At 35.4% G+C, this 17,728-nt stretch overlaps 1 protein-coding gene across 3 annotated transcripts in view; it reads right to left on the bottom strand.

The window, feature by feature from the left end:
* The window catches only part of LRP1B (LDL receptor related protein 1B), a 1,899,539-nt gene that overhangs the window by 805,252 nt on the left and 1,076,559 nt on the right, over nucleotides 1-17,728 (bottom strand). For all 3 annotated transcript variants that reach the window (XM_078451331.2, XM_078451332.2, XM_078451333.2), the window contains exon 8: nucleotides 2,193-2,415. In XM_078451331.2, coding sequence (XP_078307457.2) covers nucleotides 2,193-2,415 — 223 coding nt within the window. The remainder of the gene's footprint in view (nucleotides 1-2,192; nucleotides 2,416-17,728) is intronic.

Genomic DNA, 17,728 nt, shown 5'->3' with positions numbered 1-17,728 from the left:
CAAATGCGGGAGGGGCAGAGAGAGAGGGAGATGCAGAATCTGAAGCAGGCTCCAGGCTCTGAGCTGTCAGCACACATCCCGGTTCGGGGCTTGAACCCATAAACTGTGAGATCATGACCTGAGCCGAAGTCAGATGCTCAACCCACTGAGTCACCCAGGTGCCCCCAAGTTTTTTATTTTAAGCAGGAAATTTTATAAATTTTGTACTTTAAGCAAAAGCATTTGATTTATTATCTCTCCAACCTATGTGACTCATTATTACTATCTCTTGTCCTCTCATATGAACTGTAATTAAAAGAAGACTGGCTCTTGCATGTTTTTTTTGTTTTTGGGGTGGTGGTGATCATATCTCATTTCTTCATGTCCAGTCTAGAAATCAAAGACAGGAATTAACAAGGAGAATCATTCCATGTTAAAGCCCAAATAATAATGTTGTTCTAATTAAGGGTTATTCCCTAATGTGTGTGTGCACGTGTGCACACACCAGAGAAAAGGGGTGGGGGTGTCATGTGTCTATTTACTAATATCATTTCCACGTAAGCTGACATCATACTCACTAGATAAGTCTATGGTCCAATTTTGACTTGAGCAATACTTTTTCCTATAAAAATTCCAAGTGTACTGTATTATCCCAACACCATTAATATCATGCATGTTTTGCCTGAAGTTTAGAGCATTTCATCTAGGAGTGTGTGATTTATGGCATATTTACAGTGCTCTTCAACATTCAGGAAAGAAAGCGTAATCATAGAGGGGGCCGTTGGGCAGAGTAGAGAACATGTTCACATGGTAAAGATCTAATCGAATTACTCCCTGACCCCGTGTCTTCCTTCAGAAGAGCCTGTTTCCCATAAAGTAAGCGCACTGTTTCTTGCTCTGCTACCTCTGACAGATGTGGGAGGAGCTTACAGTGGTGGATAGACCATTTTGCCTATAGCCTGAATATTTTGAAAAATTTATCTATGTTGGATTACTTAATGGCAGAGAAATATATGTTTAGGGAATAGAAAAAAAACATAGGAAATAGAAATGGAAAAAAATGAACAATTAAAAGCTTCAGATATTAAAAAACTTTATAAAAGTAGTCATGAGGAGAATCATTTGAATTTCTTATCCTTGTTTCAAGGTTTAATATCCTCATGACATATAGGTGAAAAGAAGGCCCCATCATAATCATTTTAGTAATTAGATCCTCTGAAAGTCATTACCAGGGCTTTCAAAAAAAAAAAAAAATCAAGGTTTTTAGGACATGTGAAATTAAGAGAGAAACAACTGGCCTCATCTCTAATATTGAACATTTTTATTACCCTGATTAGTGCATTTGCTTGTCTGTCAAGGAAGGAAAAAGAATCTCATTGTCAAAAAACTGATTAGAAAGGAAAAGTACCCTTAAGGGATAATTATAGAATATTTGTTCTCAGATTACAAAAGGAAGAAAAGAGATTCATGTATTTCAGCTTCCCACAATAAGAATCTTGCATGAAATTAGTGCAATCACTGAGGTAAAATTGAATTTGAGGAAGTACACTAGTGAATAAGGCTTATTTCTACTGAAAGATGTCCTTTAGGTGTTTACTGAGTGTTATCTGCAAAACTTTTAATTCAACAAGGGAAAACCTATACAGATGGGAAACTGGTTGACCTCAATGACATTCATGGAATTCTCATTCTAGGAAGTACGTGAATATATCAGAAGGCAAAATTTAGTCCAGCCTATTAAATTAATAAAAATACTTTTGTGAGCAGGCATTTGCTTTTGTAAGCAAAGTATCTCCAGGGCCACACGAGATAGAAGATAGTCTAGCTCTTTATGAATAAACTACTTAAATTAGCTTTTAGCAAGTTTTAATTTTAATACATCAAAACATCTGTCCTATTCCAACACCTTTCTTACTAGTATGGTACTTTTATTTTTGTTTGTTGTTTTTGTTCTATTTTTGTTGTTTTTTGTTTTGGTGTGAATTGCTTTTAATAGAGCAAAGGAGGGAGGTGGAGGCATCTCTGACATTATGGAACGTACTGTGAAAAGAACATTTTCCCATATAGGAAATACATCATAATTTTTACGGCCCTTTGCACCTTGACTTTGTAAGAAATTTCCAACATTGAAATTCAACTTTTGGGTCTTCTTCCTAGTATGATACCATTCTTTTCATTAACTTAGCTACATTTTCTAACAGAATTGTACTTACTTGTCTGCCTTGAATGATAGTATGTCTGTTTTTTCCTTGATAGTCCACGACTTCCACATAGTCCAAGTAAAGATCTACCCAGTAAACCAATTTGTTGACTAAGTCTAGTGCCAGTGCAGCTGGCTGTTCTGTCTTTGAATCAATTATCCTTGTTCTGTTCAGCCCATCCATGTCACATCGCTCCACTTTGGCCACATTCCCGTAGTCAGTAAAGAAAAGTTTTCTGTTGAAAGAAAACTAAATGTTAAAGTGTGTGTGTGTGGGGGGGGGGGGTGGTGAAGCATATTCAATAGAACCATCTGTAAAAAACAGAACTTTTCCTTCTAATTTATTTCAGTAGTTACATCTGTTAGCTTCCCATAACCATTTCCATATAATATCACTCATAAACAGAGAAATCTGCTAATGAATATTGCAGGGCATAAGGGAGCAGGTTAACTAACAACTGTAAAATTTCCCCAAAATGAATGATTATGGTGGGTTTATTTTTGTATTAGGGGAAATGTTTCTTTAAGCCTCATAGAGCCGATACACAGACACCACAGGAATGCATGCAGCCCATTTGCTAGAAGCTTCAGAAGTGAGCCAAGTCACCAGGCCAGGGCACGTGAGCTATCAGGCTTTATCTTCAACCTGCTTTTCAAATTGCCTAGTAATGTCTGTTTCCTATAAAAGCTATTATGTGGAGCTCAATGATGCTATGAGTGGTAGAGAATAGCAAACCTGGAATGGAATTAAGCAGATGGAAAAGCAAATGTGGTGTTTGTAGCACTGGAAATAAAACACAAATAACCACCCTTCCAAAAAACCAATCCCAAATTCTCCCAAATATTCCCAAATCACAAAATTTCATAAAGCAAATGCAGGCTATTTCTCATTTTCTCTTTATTTTAAAGAAGAGCCTAAAGAGCAGTGTTGACCTCCAAGAAAAAACAAAAAAAAAACAAAAACAAAAAAAAAACGAAAAGAAAAATAATAATAATCCTTCCATGAAGCACTAACAGTGTCTGTCAAAGGTTTAAATACCTCCAACACTTCAGTGTCTAATATTTGATTAGTATTCACTATGTTTAGTAAACACAAATCAATTTCAGTTAACCTGACAATATTTTAACAAGATTACCTACTCAGGAGACTAAATTACATTTGTAAATAGAAGACAATCTTGCCTTGACTTAAATACAATCTCAAGAATAATCTGATTTACAGTGACTGAGCAATATTAAGATTACCTAGAATATAGAATATTTGATTTTACCAACATGGTGAATTAGTGTTTAGTTACTTTTCTCAACATCCTTGCTTCATCTAACAGTATGAGGTATATTTCAAGCTAAAAACTATTATTTAAACTTTAATTTAGCTCTTTCTCCTGAGGAGGTTTTGACTAATTTTTAAACATTAATGCACACTCTTCTGTAATAGTGTAAGCCAGATTTTATTATTAGTATATATTTCCCCAAATGTTCTTAAAAATTGATTTATGACACTAAGTTAAAAATTATTTTTCAAGAGACATTCTATTCAGATGAAGAACTTTTCTATTCTAGTAAAGAATAAATAAAAGGGCATAAGGTCCTGTGTTTTATTATCATACGTAATGCTCAAACTTCTACTCCTATGCTCTTAACCGCTCTCTCTCTCTTTTCCTGCTTCTTTCATCTTATCTTTCTTCTCTTTAAGTCAATTTGTTCACAGCTATACCAAGTTAAACTACTATAAGGAGTACCTAGCTTTCCTATTTCTTACTGTAGAACACTGCCCACTATTCCTGTTATATCAAGCTCTCTTTTTCATCTCATACAAAAATGACTCTCCTTTTCTACTTTCCTTTTATGATGGGTCCATTTTATGGAGAAGAGATGCTTGCGTATGAGTAGATTAGCTTCAGGCACAGAGAGCTGGAGGCTCTGGCATACTATGGATGATATGATATGTATAGACCATGCATAGATAGTAATATAAAGCAGATGATTGTACCAACCACACAGTGTTGAAGAGAAAAAATGAGTCCAGAGTTAGACACTTCTTGGAAGTTATCTCGTGTTGGCTTAAATTACATGTGATCCCAAAGGGAAAGAAGTATGCCAAGACCAGAATTGTGGAAGTATGCCATCAGAGAAAAAAATAAAAATAAAAATAAAAAAATAAATATCAGAAGCTATGGTAAAAAAGATCACACAGACTTTCATAGAAGTCTAAAGGAGAAAAGTTCTAGGTTAAAGGATTGCAGTGGCTGGCTGGGCCAATCACAAAATGAAAAAAATAATAATAATAAGGGTTAAGAAAATGTCAGTGAATTTGGTATTTGTTAAAATATTAGTAATTTTTTGATTCTTCTCCTTGAGAGGTTTAGTTATGGAGAAAGAGTGAATCAGCTGATGATGGGTCAGTAAAATGTAATTTATTTTTCCAAGAAGATTTTCAGTGATACTGACCAACTGTGGCAGGAATGATGCAACTGAGTCTCATACTTATTCCAGGTCATAATAAAAGTGGTTGAGGTAACTAAGTTTCAGCCAAAATATGGGGGGGAAAATATAAAAAATATGATTATCAAAATTTTACTGTTTTAATGAGGAGTAAAATCAAAAGAACAGGAGGATGTATGTTATGTACAAAAGAAACAGTAAAGAATTTGCCTTATATCCCCAACACAGAGAAAAGCAAAAACAAAAACAAAACAAAACAAAAATAGTACCCAATGGAGACATGAAAGATGCTTACACTAAATTGAACCTTCTCAGACTTCAGAATATTGACTATGATGAGCTCTGTTTACTTATAAGTGAAGGATAATAGCACTAACATCACAAAACTGCAAGCAGTAAATACCCATAGTCACAGGATTATATATTTTTGTTTGTTTGCTTGTTTTAGTAATGTTTAACTTTAGTTTAAAATGTACTGTTGAGGCACCTGGGTGGCTCAGTCGGTAAAGCAGCCAACTTCGTTTCAGGTAAGGATCTCACAGTTCCTGGGTTCCAGCCCTGCATTGGGCTCTGTGCTGACAGCTCAGAGCCTGTAGCCTGCTTCAGATTCTGTGTCTCCCTCTCCCTCCGCCTCTCCCCAGCTCACACTCTGTCTCCCTCTCTCTCAAGAATAAATAAAAAATGTTAAAAAAAATTTAAATCTACTACTGTTACAGAGAAAAGCTTCATTCTCAGGGCATTCTTTAATTGAGGCATAGTTGTATTATAATTGATAAACAAAAGCTAAAGTTTGTATCTAAAATCTATCTAAATTTCATTTGTTATATAAATGTAGCTAGGTTGAAAAATCACTCTTTTCTTTCCGATGAAAATATCTGTCCAAATCTTAGAAAAAGTAAATAGTGCTTTTTGAACTCCATGATCTCACTGATTACCTGTGAGATAGAAGGGGCAGATTATATTACAGAGGAAACAAGTTCAAAGTCCACATGATTATTCACTATCAGAGCCTTAACATGAATGTTTGTCATGCCTTTATTTTTTAACTCATTATTGTAAAATAATTTGAACCTTAAAGAAAAAATATAGGAATAGTAGCATGAAGACCTATATCCTTCACTTAGATTCATCAGTTCGCCTTTCGTCCCTCTGGCCATTTCTAATACTGTCTAGTACCTTCTGACAGTACATTGCAAACACTGTGACCCATTACACCTAAATACTTTAGCCTGTACCTCCTAAGCACAAGGACATTCTCATGCATAACCATAGTACACCCATCAAAATAAATACTTTTAGCACTGATAAAATATATAGTTCTTATTCAAATTTTGCCTGTTGACTAACAATATTCTATATAGTAAACTTTCCTTTTCTTCTGATGAGGATCTAACCCACCATCATTTGTTGCATTGAACCATCTTTTATCTCTAGACTCTTAATTCTGAACAGTTTTTCAACCTTCCTTTGTTTTTCACAATGTTACCATTTCTGAAGGGTAAACGAGTTGTTTTAAAGAAATCTTTATGCTAAGTTTGCATGATTTTTCTCGTAACTATTTCATGTCATGCCATTTGAACTGAAATGCAATACTTTTATACTTTCTTCTTACTGCCCCTGGGTTTAGAGACTATGGGTAAATCTATACTCTACCCCAGAAACTCCATAGAAAGGAACACAGATGGTAGTTTGGAATCTCTTAATTCCATTTTATTCAGTATTTTCTGAACACATAACTCTCTTTAACTTCCAGGGCTCTCAGTTCCCCTTTCGATGTCTTCTCCTACCAGGAACCAAGTATCTTATGCTGCTTGAACTACAGCAAAGCCCCCAGTAGAGTACTATGTCTGTTGAACTCATGGTGGATACTAGGGACCATTCTAAAATCTGTCCTATGCTCAATTCCCTCAGGATTACAATATTGACATTTCTTCTCTCTCTGTTCATTTATGTGACATCAATTGCTTTTTATTGTCTAACATTCTCAATAGCAATTGAGATTGCTATTCTCTTGTTCTTCACTTATTTTTTGAATGAGTCTATTTGATCCCCACTAAAAAAATATTTAAATTAAAATAAAACAATACTCCTACTACTGTCTGTATTTCTATGCCATGTTTCATGATTAGTTCATAAAGAATATATTTATTTCCTATTTTCAATTATTCATCCAGGTCATTATTCCTATGATTCAGCATCTGTAGTAAATAAAGACTTTTTCATTTTGGCTTCCTTATCTCATCAGATATGGGAAACTGATTTTACCTAACATCTTTGTTGATTATATGAGTAGTCCTGTTTTACTATAGATATATAAGTTTTATACCATTGGAGATAGTAAGAAACTTTGAGCATTGTTGGTAAACTTGCCTGACATAAATCAAAAGTCGCAAAGGGAGCCCTCACAGACAGTGATAGAGTACTGTGCTTATAGAGTTATGGCTCCAATCATCCCTACACTTTAAAGTAAAGCAATTGTTACAAGTCCTGGCATCTTAAAACATGTATTTTATTTTCTTTAGCTGATAAAAATAAGTCTTACTTTTGCCAGTGATATACATGCTAAATGATGCTTCTGTAGTTTTATACTTTGTCCAAACGGACAAAGGGGAATTTAAACACATTAGAGTCCTATCCACATCTTTCAACTGCATGGTCAGCCTTCGTTTTATGTCACATTCTTACCCCTAACATTTGGTTATAGCATAATGATAGAATTTAGAAATTTTCAGAGTTCTCACAATGAAATTACCTACTATTCATTTCAACTGCTTAAAAATAAGTTTTCATGGCGACATTTGGGTTAGGGAGTAAGGGTGAGGGGAGTAAGACATAAAACTAGTGGGCCATATATTACCAGATCAAAAAAAAAAAAATCATTGTTATGATTAGGGCCTAGCAAACCATCCACATTTGTTAATCATGTGTTAAAGTAGGTAACTGCATTTCTTTACATTTTAGAAAAAAAATATTTATTTTCTTTGGCAAGGATTACATTAGGAACTTCATTTTTCAGCCTTGTTTTTAAAATAATTGTTATTCAAATAGCATCAATAGTAATACAGCTTTTTCCTTCTATTGTGTATACAAATATTGAACAAGAAAGCAATTTTCCACATTATATAGAGTAATTAAAGTACATTCAGAACCAAAGTAGGAATATTAAATATTTAGCATTGCAATTCTAAAATACAATCGTAAATCTGAAAGAGTAATGAGTCTTTGGAGTAAGAGGTTTAAATTCAAATTCTATTAGCTTCTGCTACTTAAGGGATGTGGATGATAAACAAACTATTTTCTCTGCCTAGCCAAGACTGTTCAAGACAGTTATTTATTGATTTTTACTTGTTGAGGTTTTTCCTTTCATTGTTTGAAAAATCTCTCTCAAACTTGGTTTTTAGTTCATACATAAACACACAGAAATTAAACTTGACATATAGACTCCTGCTCTGAGCTGGCTACTCTGTATTCTGGAAACATTCCCACTAATGATTCTCCCAGAAGTGTACATGTATTAGACATGTCAGTCAATGTGGCTGGCCCATTCAACACTCTTATTCACCTAAACCCGTTCCACCCAGTTAGTGTTCCTGAGAGAGACAGCCTTATGTGACAATAGCATCCTTCTCTTTCCTGTTTACAGATAATTAGACCAATGAGGAAAATGTGATATAAATGAAAACAAATCATAGGCTGAGCTGAATCACCAAAATCCTTTCTCTCCATATTCTAAATCAAAATTTAGTTGGAAGCTGTGCTAACATGGGTAAGAGGAACAGGTGGTGACAGGGATGGGGGCAGTACGAGAGGAGGAATACTGGAACATGTACACAGAAGTGGGCAAGAGATGAGACACGGAACTGGGATGAAAGGACCCATGTAATTCTTGAGTGAGGAATTTGCCAGACCCCATAAAGCCTATATTTACTTCTTGCTGTTACTTGTGTAAACACCTAAGATTTTCCATATCATCTCGGAAAATCTCTATACATTTGAGCTAGCTTCGGTGGGTTTCTTTACATGGAAGCTAAAGTGCCATGAGAAACTACATTGTTTAATATTCTTTTTTAAGATTCAGATAATTCTTGTTCTGAAGTAACTGAACAAATAAAAATCTACCACTTTAGAAGGCATTTTACATTGAAATGTTAACTCTAAATAAAATAATCAATGGGAGAAGATATTGGCAAGTGATATATCTGATAAGGGGTTAATATCCAAAATATATAAAGAACTTATACACTCAACACCAAAAAGAAATAGTCTGATAAAACAAAAAGTGGACAGAGAACCTCAATAGATATTTTTCCAAAGAAGACATATAGATAGCCAACAGACACATGAAAAGACGCTTAACATCATCAATCGTCAAGGAAATGCAAATTATAACTACAATGAGATACCACGTCACACCAATTTGAATGGATAAAATTAAAAAGACAAGAAATAACAAGTGTTGGAGAGAATGTGGAAAAAAGGGAACACTTGTGTACTGTTGGTGGGAATGTCAACTGGTGTAACCATGATAGAAAACAGTACGGAAATTCCTGAGAAACTTAAAAATAAAAATGCCATATGATCCAGTAATTCCACTATTGGGTATTTGAGAAGATATGTGCACCCCTACATTTATTGCCGCACTATTTACAATAGTAAAGATACGAAAACAGCCCCAGTGTCCATCAATAGATGAATCAATAAAGAGGTGGTATACATAGACACATACACACACACATGGTGGAACATTACTCAGCCTTAAAATGATGGGAGTTTCCCACTTCTAACAACAAGGATGGACCTAGAGGGTATTACGATAGGTGTAGTAAGTCAGAGAAAGACAAATACCATGCGATTCCACTTATAAATGGAATCTAAAACAAAAACAAACTCTCCTATACAGAGAACAAATTGATGGTTGTAGGAGGGGAGGAGAATGGGGATGAGTGAAATAAATCAAAGGGATTAAGAGGTATAAACTTCCACCTAGAAAATAAATAAGTCACTAAGATAAAAAGTGTAACACAGGAAATATGATCAATAATATGCTGGGTATGGTAATAGATGGAGACTATACCTATTGTGGTGAATATTCCATAATGTATAGAATTGTTGAATCACTATGTTGCACACCTGAAACTAATATAACATTGTATGTTAATTACAAATAAAGAAAGCAATCATTTTATAATTGTCACATGTAATCCTCAAATAACTCCCATCTTGGCACTGGATCACATTAAAAAATTGTATCAATCCTGCATAAATCTTGCAATCTCCAATAAAAAGACAAAGAAGGATACTAGCAAAGAGCACCTTTAAAAAAAGTCACCTTTCATTTTTTTTTAACTGAATATATTATTCAAGTCATAGATTTTCAAATGTCCTTCCCTAATTTCAGCTGGCTAAACTCACTTACAAACTCAAATACAGCCTACCTCAAACTGTACCTCACCCCAATACTTCCTTGAACTCATCTTTTTTATTATTTTAACCTAATAATAAAAAAGTAATAAATCTTAGGGTTTTAGGCTTTTCTTCTGTTCTGCATTTTCCATACTCTGAGAGTCAGGATTCAATTCAGCAAGTAATAAACTTGCCATTGTAAAAAGAGAGCAGTTTAAAAAAAAGTAGAGAAACACCAAGATTTGCACATTTTTCATTATTCTTTTTATCTTTGTCACATAGGTATTTCATCACTGTTTAACATTGATTGGGACACCGTGGAGAAAAAACACCTAATCATCTTTTTCTGGATTGTTAATGCCTGAGGGGGAAGTATTGGCCCTAATAGCAAAAGAAAAGTTGATCCAACTTGACTTGCTTATGATCCATCACTTCCTCTATTCTCCAAGAAAAGAACCACTTGGTTTCTGTTCATTCTCTCATTCCTCCTACCCATGACTCCACTTAACTGCAACTGCCAGATATAACTGCCTGAAAGATAATGACACACTTGGCTTCACAATTTGACTACCCGATAGCCCTTATTCTCAGACTGTAATTGGAACCCTTATAACTCAACTTTATCTAAGACAAAATCTTTCAACATTGTTACCCTTGTTTATGCAGGTCTCTACTTAAAGTGCACTACAGCGTAACTTTCTCTCCACTAATAACAACCTCCTCTCTTCTTACTGAAACCTATCTGATCTGAGACTTCTACTCCATGACCATAAATTTCCCAATATTCTAAGACCATCCTCTTAATGTTCTTTCCAACTTTTTACCTTTTCTGAAACGTAACATCTCCTGAGGTCATCTTTTCCCAGCAGTCAATGAAAACATGGGCTCCTAACAAGAACCTCAGGGGTAGATATAAAATCAGTGCCCTCCTCAATATTCATTCTGGATTATTATTTTCCTCTTATAACATCCCCTACTTTTTTGAGGGTCTCACAAATAGCACCCATCTTCAAAGAATCACCTGCCAACCTTCTGATTTTCTTAGATCATTATTTTTATTTAAGATTCAACATCTAGCTTTCTTTCTGACTGCTTGAAACTGGGGAAGATAGTAACTCCAATATCTGCAGGACAATGGACCAACAGCTTTCTCCCTTGTTTTCTTGACCTCTCTGCATATGCACTTATATTTCCAGTACACTTCAACCACAAATTTCCATGATAAACAGTATGTTATTTGTCATCACCAGAAATTATACTTGTATCAAAAGAGATTGCCCCCCCCCCACACACACACGAGCATCTTATTCTTCCATCTGACTGTATGTTTACTATCTGTATTGCTAAGGTAATCTCATTGCAATAACTTTTTGACTCCATTGAGACCTTGTCCCCATGACCTTCTCCATTCTCTATCAACCAACCTTCAACTTTTATTTCTCTCTTCTTCTCCACTGTCCACATCTTTCTAATTTACTCCACTCCACCCTCAAGTGATGATCTTGCCTCTTACTGAATACAAAAGTGAGAACACATCAAAAGCACCCCATTTATTTTCTTACAATCCCAGCTAAAACCCATCTACATCTACTTCAATTCTTCTCCACCTTCTCCTTTTGTAGTACAGAAGGAAGCACCCTCACATCTTTTAGAGCAGTACAAAGCAAAACTCCATACTCATCCCATCTCCTCTGTAACTTGTCTTCAATAATTTCCACTTCTTTCTACATTTTCAACCTCTCCTTTTCCAAGTCTCACTTTTAACGTATGAACTTGCTCTACTATTTACCATCCTGAAACAAATCTTAACCTCAAAACACCCTCCATTTCTAGCCCTTTCTCTCCATGTTTCATTTGCATCCAATATTCTCCAAAGAATTTGTTCATACAAGCTGACTTTATTTTCCCCTCAATCACTCTTTATACCAAACTGATAAACACTCCACCCTACACCATGCCACTTTTTTTTCTCCTAACTTACACAGATTGGCAACTACTTACATGTGGCTAAACCTTTCTCAGTCCTCATTTCACTAACCTCTCTGTAACATCAGACCAAGTTAATCACTTCCTTTCTTTTGATTATTATTTTTTTCTCTTCGCCTTCTTTTGGTATTCTTCCTACCTGCTTTTTCTCAGCTACGTTTTCCACCTCCTTTTTCTGTATCATGCCAGGAATATTAAAACTGGACTTTCCCAGGATCAGCCATAGAATCTCTAAATTTTCTCTTGAAAAATCTTTAAAGTTTCCAGGACTTTCATTAATATTACATTAACTTGCTTTAAACAAAATTTTTTTAACATTTATTTATTTAGTTATTTATTAAACGTTTATTTATTTTTGAGACAGAGAGAGAGCATGAATGGGGAAGGGTCAGAGAGAGGGAGACACAGAATCCGAAACAGGCTCCAGGCTCTGAGCGGTCAGCACAGAGCCTGACGCGGGGCGCGAACTCACTGACCGTGAGATCACGACCTGAGCCGAAGTCGGACGCTCAACCGACCGAGCCACCCAGGCGCCCCTTAACATTTATTTTTGAGAGAGAGAGAGACAGAGTGTGAGCAGGGAAGAGGCAGAGAGAGACGGAGCCACAGAATCCGCAGCAGGCTCCAGGCTGTCAGTACAGGGCCTGATGCAGGGCTCGAACTCATGAATTGCGAGATCATGACCTGAGCTGAAGTCGGGCGCTTAACTGACAGCGACCCATGTGCCCATACAGTAACTTTCTTACATTCATTCTAACCTGTCTTCTGAGATTATAACTCCTAAATACAGTTGCATTTTTAATATTTGTGTTTAAATTCTTTTAGGCATCTTAAATATATCTAGTACTACATTGTTTTTTCTTGCCAAATTTATCCCTTCATTTGTCTCCTCTTTGGCAAATAGGGTCATTTTCTGCCCAATGACTCATTCTAGAAACCAGGCACTCACCCTCTATAACTTCTACCTTATATCCTTTACGTCTAATTCATCACCATATCCTGCTACTTCTAGCTTAAAACTATATCTCAAATTCATATATTTATTTCCTTCTCTGTTTCTCTTTCCTAAACCAAGTCACCATCATCTTTTGCCTGGGAACTTCTATCTCCTCTCTTTTTCTTGTTCCTTTTAAACTACTCTGCTCATAGTTACCAAAGGGATCTTATTAAAATAAAAAGGGGATTATGTATTATAAAGCCCTCCAACAGATGATAATTGCCAACAATGCCAACAATGGTAAGCACGATCTAGTCTCTGCCTATCTATCCAGCTTTATCTACTGGTATACTTCCCCACTTCTAACACCTTGGCCATCTAGTGGTATCCTTTTGTACTTCGAATACTTTGGCCATTTTCCAATTCCTTAAACAATCCATGTGTTTTCCTCCGTTCTTGCTCTTCATATATCCAGTCCCCCAGTCTGAAAAGTAATTTCTGCCATGGTATCTGAATCTTGGCTTTAATTTTCAACATAACTGTCAATTCCTGTGGAAAATCTTTCCTGCTTTTCCAATATGTTAGGTCTCTCTGATATAATCTCATATCATTCTGTATATTTTATAACATTCTTCTTTATTTCACTTGCATGAAAGCTACAGACGCACACACACACAATATGCTTAAGATCTGTTTATTATGTAGACTATAATCTCCAAGAGAACACAAGAGGATATATCTGCTTCATTCAGTATTGCATGCTCAGGACTTATTCATGTATCTGCCATTCATTCATGGTCTTTCCAGTTCCCTTCCCTTCCCTACTTTCTCCCTCTACCCGCCCCCAACACACACACAAAGGCTCTGGGCTGACTTCCTAAGATTGGATAATAAAATCTAAATCAGACTTGTAATTAGGTTCAAGGGTGAGAATATGGATAAGGCTATTCTACCATAGGAAAATAAATTAATGTTCCTAATTATCCAGCACAGCTCATTGGAACTCTTCTTTGGACCCAAATCATTAGCTAATGATAAATTATTGCTTTGTATTAGTTTGATTGTACTGTCCCTTTTTCATATAGTTCCCTTTCAAGAATTGTAGGGATTAGTGACTAGTTCATGGTAAGATATGGTATTCCTGTGCCTGGCCAATTTTTATTTTTATTGGCATCTCCTCAACATTCCTTTGTATTAAACTATAGTTACCAGATTATAACACTTGGTTGTATTTCTAAGGGGGTCAGACAACCTACATGTAGTTTCCAGCAAAAGCTTGCTTCTTTGTTTACCTTAAAACAGGAAGTTAATATAATCAACATTAATATAATTTTAAGAGTATTGTCACCTATGAGTAGGATGGTTTGAAAGTATTAGCAGTCTACATAAAGAGATATTAGTTTGGTAGTTATGCACTAATACAGGGGCTGAAAATGGAAAAAAAGTTCAGAAATATTTTGGGTCTTAGTAGATAGGACTTGATATTTAATTCATTGACTAGGGACAAGGATGAGTAGAGAATAGCACTGTAGTATAACTTTCATAAAAATATTTCTTAAGTATGTTTTGTCTTTGGACTTTTCTCAGAAAGTCTACCTGTCTTATAAGATCTCAAGGATCACTCCATTTAATAAAAAGAATGATTTTACAGTCTAGGTATATTACCTTCATGACCAAGGGCATTGCTATCTTAGGAGTCCTTCAGGGGTCAGTTTGCAGGATGTCAATACTCAAAGTCTCATGCTCAATATACTTGATTCATGTGGAACGGTAGAATATTGGCAGTAATATATTAGATGTCAAAAAGTTGCTCTTTGAGATACGCAGAGATGTATAACCTAATTTCCACACTTAAGGAAGTCCTTTTGGTTTATGGAGGCATTTTTCTGAGCTAAAAAAGAGCACAGATGACTGTCTCAGAAGTGACTAAGATAAGTATCCATGAAGTTGTGGACTCCTGAACAAATCTGGTTCACTGCTATGCTAATTGCCAGTTAGCTGAACTGTCAATTTCTATTTTAAATTCTTACTAAATGGAGGAAAAACAGGATGTAGAAATATGAAATTTACCTCACACTTTTCTTGTATATTATTTATTGTTTATACTTGTGCATATCTCAGTTTGCTGTTGGAATAGATTGTCCAATAATATTGCAATGATGACAAAATCATATGGTTACACAGATAAAATTACAGTGTGAAAAGATAAAGATTTCTTTGTTCCCTTTCCTAGCTGTGAAGGACAGATATACTTACAGAAAAAGGAAGACAAAAGTTCTGTGAATCAACTTCTTCATAAGCAATATTACCCAAATCTATTGGTTTAGTTTTGTTTGTTTTGTTTTGACTTTATTTTGAGAGGGAGAATGACATAGAGAGTGAGCAGCGTAGGGGAAGAAAGAGAGCATGGGGTCAGGCTCTCCATGCTGGCAGCGCTGAGCCCAGTGGGGGCTTGAACTCATGAACCATGAGATCAAGACTTGAGTGGAAACCAAGAGTCAGACACTTAACTGAGTGAGCCACCCAGGCACCCCTCTTGGTTTAGTTTTAAGCAGAAATGCACAAAGAAGCTTAGGCTAAGTGTGGTTAAGACTGTAGAGGCCAAATGAAGCTAGTGAAGGGAAACAACTGTCCTGAGTTAGAAACATAAGCATTTTTTTTAACTTTGAGATGCTTCTAGACCAGAGTTTCTTGACCAGGATGACGTTCAGGTGTTCTATCAACTACCAATTGTGTAGGGCTGTGGAAATTGGAAGGTAAGACGGCAAATATGTATGACCACATGTTTTTTTGACAGGAGAGTTAATACTCAAAAAAGTAAATATCCATGTTCTAAAATAGTTATTCTTAAGCTTTACTGGGCACAATAATCACCTGGGGAGCTTGCTGAACTCTCTAATTCCTATAATCACTGTGGTACAAATTTGGGTAGTATCTAAAAAAATTTAAATATGAATTTTCCCTTTAATCCAGAAATCTCTATTCTGAAAATTTATCTTAAAGAGACATCTTCATAAACAAGAGACAACGCATGTACTAAGTTATCACAACATTATTAGTAACAGAAAAATATGGAAAATATTTTTGTATCTAGTTCTCCCTTCCCTTTCCTTCCCTATCCATTATTTTCTTCCTCAGAAATATTAATTTAGCATTTACTGTGCTCAATGTTCTGGGAATACAACAGGGTATTCTAAAGCATGTAGCTTATGCCTCTAGAGGGAATAGGGAGCAAGATCATTGAAGATAAATGTACATTACAATTTATGAATACTCCGGAAACGTTGGTAGGGAAGCTCTGTTGATTGTTAATTGAGAGAAGCACTGTCTTACAACAAGCTCTTCTTAGTGTCATGTCAAAGAATTAGAAACAATGGACTATTTAGTAATGGTAATCTTGCCCTAATATTAGCAACTTGTTACACGGAAGGCAATTAATTTTTCAGAGAACAGATTGTTTGAATCACACTTCTATTAGGATTTTTCTCACAAAGGTCTTAAGTTATCATTTGCTGCTCAACCTCCATGTCTTTTTCCATCTAGTATCAGTGCCGATAATATTCAGCTTTACATGTCAATTTAACAAGTTATAGTCTCTAAATGATTCAATTTAATGCTAACTTAGGTGTTACTGTGAAGATGCTTTGTATATGTGATTAACACATATAATCAGCTAACTTTAATAGAGGAGATTATTCTTCATAAGCTAGGTGGGTTTTTTCTACTCAGTTGAATAGTTTAAGAGAAAAGCCAAAGTCTCCATGAAGAAGAAATTCCACTTGTGGACAGGACCATGAGCTCCTGTCCAAGATTTTCACCCTTCCCTTTCCAACTGCCTGCCCAAAGTATTTTCATCTAATTACCTAGCTCCCTCAACCACATATCAATCGATTCTTTCAAGAAATTTGTATATATTGGGGCGCCTGGGTGGCGCAGTTGGTTAAGCGTCCGACTTCAGCCAGGTCACGATCTCGCGGTCCGTGAGTTCGAGCCCCGCGTCAGGCTCTGGGCTGATGGCTCGGAGCCTGGAGCCTGCTTCCGATTCTGTGTCTCCCTCTCTCTCTGCCCCTTCCCCGTTCATGCTCTGTCTCTCTCTGTCCCAAAAATAAATAAAAAAAAAGTTGAAAAAAAAATTAAAAAAAAAATAAAAAAAAATAAAAAAAAAAGAAATTTGTATATATTTATGAATCTTACTTGTTCTATTTTTTCTGATGGAACTCTGGTTATACAATGCCCAAAAACTATTTAGAAGAATGCCTCTCCATTGAGTAAGAATTTAAAACAGATATTTGACAGTTCAGGTAATTGTAATTAGCATAAAAGTGAACCAGACTTATTTACCAAGCCAAATGGAGAAAACACAGGTCCTGGGGAACTACTGAAGCCCTAAATCCAGCCATGCCAAAATTAGTACTGCTTGTTTTATTTAGTAATGTGAACCATTAAATTTCTCTTTTTTGCTTAAGCTGATTTGAATGGAGTTTTCTAACATTTGCAACTGGAAAATTCTTATGTGATAAAGATCACATGGTTAAGACAAATGGTCACTGGAATACCTATCATCATCACAGAAAGAGAAATAGAAGTCAAATGTTCTCCTGACAACAAATGTATTGAGGAAATATTACTTATTAAAATCAGCAATTTAAAAAAACAAATATGAACTATTATAAGGTAATTTTATTTTTCCTAAAAAGTTATTTTAAATAGTCAATGATTTGATCAATATCTCAAAAAATTCAGAAGTCAAGAAATACAATATCCATAATTTCCCTCAA

The sequence above is a fragment of the Panthera onca genome, chromosome C1 (genome assembly GCF_046562875.1).
Source record: "Panthera onca isolate mPanOnc1 chromosome C1, mPanOnc1 haplotype 2, whole genome shotgun sequence".
NCBI lineage: Eukaryota > Metazoa > Chordata > Mammalia > Carnivora > Felidae > Panthera > Panthera onca.
This window is presented reverse-complemented; position numbering and strand designations above follow the sequence as displayed.